Source organism: Hippocampus comes, unplaced genomic scaffold (assembly GCF_001891065.2).
Source record: "Hippocampus comes isolate QL1 unplaced genomic scaffold, H_comes_QL1_v1.1 scaffold1, whole genome shotgun sequence".
NCBI classification, from domain to species: domain Eukaryota; kingdom Metazoa; phylum Chordata; class Actinopteri; order Syngnathiformes; family Syngnathidae; genus Hippocampus; species Hippocampus comes.
In genome coordinates, this window is record NW_017805010.1 from 2580712 (window position 1) to 2590424 (window position 9713).

A 9713-nucleotide genomic window follows, 5' to 3' on the forward strand; every position below is an offset into this window, starting at 1 on the left:
AACAAGAAATGGTCTACATAAATATATTTAATGTTAACCTCGCCGAAAACACTTGTGATGATAAAAGTCAAATGCAAAATAAGAAAAATAAATTGTTTCTCCAGATAATGTCTTTTAACGTCCAAGGTAAATTGATCATTTATTGTGTATAAATGAATTCCGTTAACTCCTCGGAGTGGAAAAAGTCATTAGAAATAAAAATGAACACAAATAACCTTTAACAACTGAGAAGAAGCGGCTGATGAAAGGAACTCACCATGTGTGTTGAGTGTGTGCGTCATCATATTATATTGGGTGAAAAACACACCATTAAAATGAACATTTTGTTGTGGTTAAAATAATAGAGACATTTAAAACGAATAAAGTGGACCCGAGCATTGGAGAAAAATCATCCCTGCTTTCACTTCTCTTCCTCGCACAGAGTGGAAGACTTCAAAGTGGGCTCCGTTCGAATCCATCTGCCGCAGCCTTGGCCTTCGCGCACCCTAATCTGATTAGCGATGGTTTAGCTTAAAAGTAGCATAACGCTAATTAATCTGAGGCAAATGTATGATTTAATTAACATCTCCACTTCACACTAGGGCAAAGCTGGGCAAGCGCCCATAATACTCCTCCTCAAACGGATAATACAGTAACACGGCTCGGATGTTGAAAGAGAAAGAGAGGGGATGGAGTGCCGAGGGATTAATGGAGGGTGGGGAGAAAAAAAAAAGAGGAGAAGGTCTTTATGCGGTGAGTGAGCAAGGACGACCGCAAAACGTTCTGCTGCTCCAAGGCCCACCTCCGCTTCTCAAATTTGTGTTGTGGCGACCACCCTATTGACTGGACCTTTAGTCGCAAATTTCGTAGACACTCGCCAGGCACCTTCCCAGGCAGCTCTCAAACTCTGCGGACCCAGTGGAGTGATTGGAGCATGCGCTTCGTGGATAAGGACGAGGATAATTTCCATGTTCATGTGTAAATGCAGCCATGTTTCTTTTTTCTTTATACATGAATTGTGGGAATGTTGTTGGAAATATTATTTCTGGATTCAAGCGAGAGAGAGAGAGAGAGAGAGAGAGAGAGAGAGAGAGAGAGAGAGCAACAGCTGGCCACCAGCCACCACCAAGTATACAGAGCACACATATATTGTGTTTTACAATAATACTTAACCATATTTACAACTTCATATTTACAAATGAAAGAAATAGTGAGGCTTGTGGGAAAAATGTTCACTAGCCCTGCTAAGATTGGGTACAGTCACGGCGGCGGCTCGTTGTCACCCTCTGGTAAATTGTCAGTATTTAGTCAGTGGGTTCCCAAAATTGTACAGTTGATGTAACAGACGAAGGTAAAACGACTTATTTTCAATGCCCGTGATAAAGATTGATGAGCACATGTCCATTTGAAGACTTTAAACCGATTAAGATTTGACATGAGAAGCATACGGAACGCAAACCGCAGAGGAGAATGTTTTCAATGAAATAGTGCAGACAGAATAATTAGGTTACGACCTATAAGCAACTCATTTGCAAGTTATCTGCAAGATGAACTGCCTGTCTGACTCCTGTCAGAAGTGGGCCAGACAGAAGGCATAGGACGCAATTAACACGGGCACTTTTTCCATCTAAAAATAGAAAATGAAGAGGAGGGAGGGACCGAAACAAACAACAGAAATGTTCGTAATTCTGAATCTGTATGCAGATTTGAAGCAAATATCTGTGTGACACACTTGAGAGCCCGACTTATGTTATCTTGTGTAATGGGACGTTAGAATTCATTAGCCTCTGCAGCGCAATATATTACACTTGAGAAAGAATTCTGAATGCGTAATTGTTTTCCACTTCATGCGCAAAGAGTCATTAAAATAATAAATGCCATCCTTCATCCACTTTTTGGATTTTCTTTCTCACCTCCTTAATTCTCATCTTCCCCGTCTGCCAGTGTGTGGCATATTTATCAAGCTGTTGTCTGTCCACCCTTCATTCTCACCCATCGTTTGTTCCACTGTTCGCAGGTTTCTTCCATTTGTATATCTGTCTATCTCACATCTATCCGGTTCATTTGGTTGCGATGGATGTTTGCTCTGAAAAGAGTCCTAACCATTCATCTCATGCTTTCTCACCCCTTTTCATAACTGAGAGTACGGCCGTGTTTTCACAAATTCAAGGATCTCACGGTCAGCTTGATTTTTTTGATGGAATCTTTAAGCTAATTTTTTTTTTCATGAACTCATTGAGGCAGTGGGTACAAAAATATTTAGAACCCAAAACGAGGACGAGGCAATTTTGAATGTCTTCTATTTTTTTTTTTTTTTAACTGAAGGATACATGTAATGAAGGTAGACGCCCAAAACATGGTCCATATTACCGTATTTTCCTTACCAAAAGGCCCACTGGATTATGAGGCGCACCTTCAATGACTGGCCTATTTTGTAATTTTTTTCATATATTGGGTGCACCGCATTATAAGACGTAAACTACAATGCATCCACTAGATGGAGCTACGCTCAAGGAAATGCCAACAGAACATTACACTGCACGAAACCCTGATCCATATAGCGACGATCAGATGTCAGTTTAATGTATTTAAGAAAGCAGCGACACGGTTCACTTAACCAACAGCAAGTTATAACATTGACTCGTTAACGTTGAACTCTCTGGCTGCTGCTCTGTTTCCGTGTTCAACTGCGAAAATGATCGCCTTAAATTGAATTTATTAAAGGAGCCATTTTGGGGTCGAAATATTACCGTAATGACCATACACAAGGCGCATCGGATTTTAAGGCGCGCTGTGAGCTTTTAAGAAAATGGAAGGCTTTTAGGTGCGCGTTTTAGTGCGGAAAGTACGGTAAATTAAAATGTGCACCTCTGGATAACATACATATAAAAATAACCCCAATCTACAAACCGATAATCCACCCTGACCACAAAACCACAACTATAATCCGAACCCTAAAACCTAATTTAAACCCGTACACCAGGGATAGAGAACTCCGGTTCCTCGAGAGCCATATCCTGCCTGTTTTAGATCTCTCCCTACACCAACGCACCCGATTCAAACGATCAGCGCATCAGCAAGCTCTGTAGAAGCCTGAAACGATCATGATCAATTGAATCGGGTGTGTTGGATTAGGTAGAGCTCTGTGGGTAACCTTACCATTGTAAAAAATAAAAATAAAATCAAAATATAAGAGTTGATGGTGTTGGTGTTTTACCTTGGATGTTGAAGGGATTGTCGATGACAAAGTTTCCATTCCACAGCACGGAAAGGTCAACTGGGAGGTCACTGATGTCACCGCCCTCGTAGTCATACTGATCAACAAAAAATAGACAGAGAGAGTCACCTGCACGGGTGAATCCTAAAACAATTCATTTGTGATTCATTTCTGGCTTGTTGGTGGCAGAGAGTTATGCAGCATGGCCATGCAGAGACTGACCAAAATAGAAACATTTCATAAACACATAACATGCACACGCACACAAAGGGAAATGACAGAAGGGTTTTGGCTGGATGGGCATCGCGAGAATGTCATGGGAATGGGAGGTAAGAGGCAAAGACAACAGCAAAATGAAAGAAGAGAGGAAAAAGGTGAGGCATCAAACAGTGGTAAACGTGTGAGAAGGGATTCACTCACACTTGATAGAGCGGCCGAGCGACACAGGAGGGAAAGATGCGATAGGGCGGGAAAGTGTAAAGTGAAATTGGCATTTTCCATTTGCTCACTGACACACTTGATTTGCTAGACCGAACTTGACCACTCCAAATGCGTGATGGCGCTTGTAGCGCATACGCACCCATTTATGATGCAGACTTCTCCAACACACCCCATCTGTCTTTGTGCCCGTTTCCCCGTTCCCCCTTATCCGGTTGGGACCCTCACCCGGGACACTCACACAAGGCGGGATGCTTTTATTAGCATTGCCGCAACGTCGCCACTGGTTAAATACTTGCTTAAAAACTGGCAGTCAACAGTGAAACAATCGGACCCTCCGAGGCCAGGCACCCATTAAACTTTCAGGGTTTTCACTTGTTTGCTGTCACCAAAAACACTGGGTGGACTTGTTCTCCAGTCGGCTTCTGCCTACCCCGGCGGCCCGCCACATCATGCTTTATTCATACGGTCACATGCTTTAAAAATGCCAACACAGACCACACCGCGGCACCATGTCACATTGCAATCACCCAGGGTCTAATCGGCTTTCTGGGGGCCACTCGTGAAGAAAAAAGGCAGTCAAGGCAGTGAAAAGCAAGTTTCTGACATGCAGTTTTTGCACTAAAGCTGATGATAATTCATGTGGACGGTCTGAACTTGACCACAATCGACTCAAAGTGGCTCTTCAACCCTCATTTATGTTTCAGAGGATGTTTCTCAAAATGAATTAATTTATCTCAGACAATTCTAAAATATTGAAATGCGGCGCAGGTGTGTGGTGACATGTTCGCATTAATAATCGTCGTGTAAGAGTAGAAATAAGTTCACGGTTGTCAACAATAAAGCTCAGAAACAAAAACTGGTCTGAGTACTGAGGCTCCAGCGGTTACGTACTCTAAAGACAGGTCGGAATTAGAGTAGATTTTACTTATTGATGTGCAGAAAATAGCTCATTGCTTCACTCACTTCATTTGGACTATTGGAAGTTTTCATTTTAAAAGGTGACACTTTTTTTTAGGGTTCATGTTGGTCGATGAAGAGATGACTGTCTCTGTTTAAATGCGTTGAGGAAAATCTTAAAATGTGCTGGTAGTCTTGAAAATTTCCAAGGTTATTCATAAACTGCCAAATGAATAAAAAAACAAAACAAACAAAAAAAAAACATTTGATTTACACAATTTCAACACAATTTTGTGTGTTTCAAAATGATTATTTGAGCTATCACATCCGAAACAATCATGATGATGGCTTGATATGTTTCGGCTAGTTAACCTCGCCGACCGTTAAAGCTATTTTTCGTCCGTTCACGACCCATCCCTATAAAACTTGTGTGTCCCTTACACCCACAATCCACTTATGAAGTCCGGACTTTGCTATAGGCTATCGGTCAGGTAATGGCTTGGACTGTTTATTTGAGCTATCACATCCGAAACAATCATGATGATGGCTTGATATGTTTCGGCTAGTTAACCTCGCCGACCGTTAAAGCTATTTTTCGTCCGTTCACGACCCATCCCTATAAAACTTGCGTGTCCCTTACACCCACAATCCACTTATGAAGTCCGGACTTTGCTATAGGCTATCGGTCAGTCACTGACTTGACTTGTGCTTCAGCTTTGATCTCGAGTGGTGGTCTCTATTCGGTTAAAAGTCTTCTAGTGGTGGGCTCCAGCGAGGGAAAAGTTGCAGTTCTGAACCCCGGCTCCTCCCAAATGAGAGGCCCCTCTGCCTGGCTCTGTGTCCTTCTTCTCCTCCCTTGAGCGCCGAGAGCTGCTGGAGATGAGTAATCAAACTCATTACTGGAGCCTCTGGCCAGCGCCTGCATGTCACTGCATGTAATTAATCTACCTGAGCCAAACATACAGTAGCGGGGCCCCTGAGGGAAAAAAGACGACAGGAGAGCAGGCTGGTGGGAAAGAAATGTGGCAAATTCAGGGGAGCTAAGCTCAGGGAGAGCTACAGGGCAAATTAGTGGGGGAATACGAATTTGGCAGAGAGGACATTAAAACGATGAGGATAGCAAAAGAGGACAACGAAGATGAACGGTGAACAACGACCCCTGCCAAAAAAGTGTTTTAAAGGCAGAGGAAGCAGAGTGTAGAGAGGAAGGAAGTTACTGAGAGGTGTGGCAAGGAGAGGGACAGGACAGGTTGCTTTGGGACACGCCAAGTACGTGGTGAGCAGAAAACACGTTCGCCAGCCTCATTACAGGGACACTGCAAGTTGGCTTGGGTTCATTCGCTATCTGCCCCGGCACTCGTTTACTCTCCCGCTTCATGAATCGTCTCTATGGATCGCACGTCCCTGCAGAATGTGGCGACAGATACAGTACTGCATGCGTGTGTGTGTGTGTGTGTGTGTGTGTGTGTGTATCCTATCGAGTGGGGAGGACTGCCGAATTTCACCAAAGCGGAGCAGCTGCGTGGCGAGGGGGGTTGAAAAGCTGAGTTTGTGTGCACGCCCTCATGTAATTAGTCATCTTGGCAGATACCTTGAGAGTGCGTTCCAAATAGACTTCAAGTAGTCTCTTTACTTTCGAGGGACTTTTTTTTTTTTGCCTCTCTGATTCGACTTTTCAAGCGTCGTCAGATTTTGCGATGCAATTGGCATTTTACACCAACACTCACCGCTAGTTCAGCCTCCATCAAAGAAAGACAACACTGTGGTAGTAACATCAGCGAAAACATCAGAGGGGCTAACAACCTCATAACAACAGCGTGGACAACAATTTCAGGACCACGCGTAAACTGCTCAGTATAATAATGAAAACGGAATGCTCAAAATGACAGATTTTAACCACAAACTTGTGGACAATACTACCATGTCAGCTTTTTCTTTTCATTTTGTCTGACACTTACGACACACTGTGTTTAGTGTGGAGGACAGACCACAATCTCATACACGCTGGGAGATTGAAAAAGCAAAACAAAACAAATGAAATGAAAGCAAAACGCCATGATCCTGTTGTTTTATGTCTGCATCAAATGACAGAGGATGGCCTTCCCTCCAGCATGCACACCTGCTGTCAATGTTTTCATCAAGTTAGCCAGGTATTTAAGGGCTGCCTTATTGCCAAATCTCTGTCGGATTATTGACCCTGTTTGCTGCGCTTGCTCAAGTGTTGTTTTCTCAACCTCTCGATCTCTTCATTGTCATTTTTGCTCTCTCGTACCTCGTTAGTATATATTGATATTATTTTGTCTTTGATTTTACTCTTGTTTTGTTTTCGTGTAACTGGACTCTTGTCATTCCGTTTATATTCTCGGCATGACTATCACCTTGCCTTTTTCCAAGCGCTTTTTGCTTATGCCTTGTTTTTCCTGGCTCCTTGTGACCAGCGATTTCTCTTTATACTTTGTCGGTGCGCTTTTTCTTGTAAATAAACATTTTTTGTTACGGATTTTGTTTGTGTCTACGTTTGTGGGATCCAATCACCATTCAGTTTGTCCATGAGTTATGTCAACACATTTGTGGACTTATGTTTGTACTGACGTGTGCAAATGTTTGGCCACTTATGATACGATCTCTAAAATAATACACCATAAGTTTCTTTATTGTGCTACGTTTTCATGATGACTTGAGTGATTCCGATGAAGGCAGGGCACCATCGGCACTTCACGGTGACTCTCTCTCGTACGCACACGCGCATACACACCTGCCGACAGAGTAGGTGTAAGTGCAATAAATCATGTTAAGCAGGTCACTGGTTGTTACTGATACCACAGTCTCGATGGACTGCGTGATTAGGAAGTGGCTTCTGTGGTGGATCAGCCATATGCGTATCTACATTATGTTGGGCTCTGAAATATCGCAACATGATTTCTGGATTCTTAGTGTGGGTGCAAGTTGGATGCGTGAGTGCTGGAGAGCGGGGTAAGTAATGAAACAACGAAACAGAAAGATTGAATGGACAGGGGAGCTGCCAGCTAATTTTTGCGATGATTTATTGCACGTGACTCCCCCAGACACAACCTGCTGTGATACATAAACATACAATCCCTGCCGTCCCCCGGAGAATACTGAACACAATGGTAACAGTGAGCAGGTTATCAATCATAACGGGTGTTATATACCATCCGTTTAGTGCGCTATAAAACAAGCTTTCAGTTTCTTTTTGCCATTTAATACTCTCACACGCCACTGGAATTAAAATGTACACACCAAGTCTCAGAGCACCCACAGTAATTTTATTTGTTTGAGTTCAGTACTGATTTTCTACGGTTATTATCATGACGTAATGTTACTTTGTATTTGCATTACCGTGAAGCCTTAAGAATGAATGGCAACATATTTTGACTTCATTTCAAAAGAGCCTAATTGCAACATGTCATGGAGAAAAAAAATGATAATTTGGTTAACTTTTACTTATTGCTCTATGGCGTGGTCATTTGCAATCATTTACAAATGTAAACAATTTATTGAGATTTGTAGAGACAAATTGTGGCATCCTGGAATTTATCCGTTTCCCATTTAATGCCAGAAATTACAAACATAATCGGTGTCTTCACATAAACGAATGTCATTAATTATTAATAATGACTTCAGCTGTCCCCAACAAATCTTTTTCAAATTGATTATGCTAGTGATTATTCCACAATTTAATTGGGAAATCGTGTCACCTGAATTTGGTGGTTGACTAAGCAAAAATGTTCCATCATCATAATAATCCGAATCATAATTACATGGGGCGGCACGGCACGGTGGTCGACTGGTGAGTATGTCCGTCTCAGAGTGGGGTTTTTGCATGTTCTCCCCGTGCCTGCGTGGGTTTTCTCCGGGTACTCCGGCTTCCTCCCACATTCCAAAAACATGCATGGCGGGTTAACGGAACACTCGAAATTGTCCTTAGGTATGATAGTGAGAGGGGAGGTCAATCCTTTCATTTATTTTTGAACATTCTGACCGTGTGTACTCGCTTAACCTCATCCATCACACTCCTCATTGCTTCGTCATCTTTTGCTCCATCTCGTTGCTACTCTGCCCCGTGTGTATGCGTGTGTTTCCGTCAGCCGACAACAGCGCTGCAATTCATCATCATTTCATCTGCGGCTCCCTTAATTGGATGCTAACACAGTCCCACCCGACGAGGAGCCTCATAAAACCACATAGCAGTGCTCTCGGGGTACACACACACACACACACACACACACACACACACACACACACACGAACACATGAACGTAAGCACAATTTTACCCCTGTGTTTAGATTTGGTATTTTCATTTTTTGCATCCTGCAATGAAAGCATTTGTATTCTAAAACGCTGCGGAAGAATAAACAAATACTTTAATTTGGAAGATTGTGCAACATGATGGAGCAATGCAAGGCGTTCAGAATATCGCATCTTTGGAGCAACTTGTAAGAGGCTTCCATTTACCATTTTGCTGGCTCAACCGGGCTGCTTTAGAATCAAACAAAACAAAACTAAAAAAAGAAGAAGAAATGTAGAGTCAATGATTAAAATGATGACATTGGATTGCCAAGTACGGTTAGTATTGTAGATATACGCAAATAATTGAGTTCTGCCATCTTCCATCTTTATCTTCAATGCTGTACCAACATTTCTGATGCTGTTTTCTCCTTTGTTCCTTTTGAATGTGCGCAGCACTTTTTACAGCTCTGTTTTATTTGTGAAATGATGTCAAACATCACGAGTACTTCTTCTATGTTGGGTTAGTAATCGGAGTTATTTATCGCGATCTCCAACAAACCAAAATAGATTGCGCAAGAAATGATAAAGAGATAAAAATACAAGCTCAATATCACTCAATGTAGTGGACTAAAAGCAACGTTAACAAAAACACATATGTTGCATCAAAGCTACTCTCTCAAGCTAAATTTATCCATAAGGGTACTGAAGTCAATATAACAAACTAAATGTAGATGTTACCACCCACCTCTCAATTCAACAAGCATGTGCATAGCAACAGAAGCTTCAAAAGAACAATGAGCAAGAAACAAGCAATACAAATTTATGTATATGTGTCTAATTAACAATGACTAACACGAATTAGCCTCCAGGAAATATGAACAAAAACGTTGACAAAACGGAAGAGACGTAAGGGAGCCTTGATTCCAT

At 42.1% G+C, this 9713-nt stretch overlaps 1 protein-coding gene across 1 annotated transcript in view; it reads right to left on the minus strand.

Annotated features, from left to right (window-relative positions):
* The window catches only part of LOC109511795 (plexin-A1-like), a 202670-nt gene that overhangs the window by 48346 nt on the left and 144611 nt on the right, over positions 1-9713 (minus strand). Inside the window, exon 11 of the mRNA XM_019863124.1 lies at positions 3197-3293. Within this exon, the coding sequence (XP_019718683.1) occupies positions 3197-3293 (97 nt within the window). The remainder of the gene's footprint in view (positions 1-3196; positions 3294-9713) is intronic.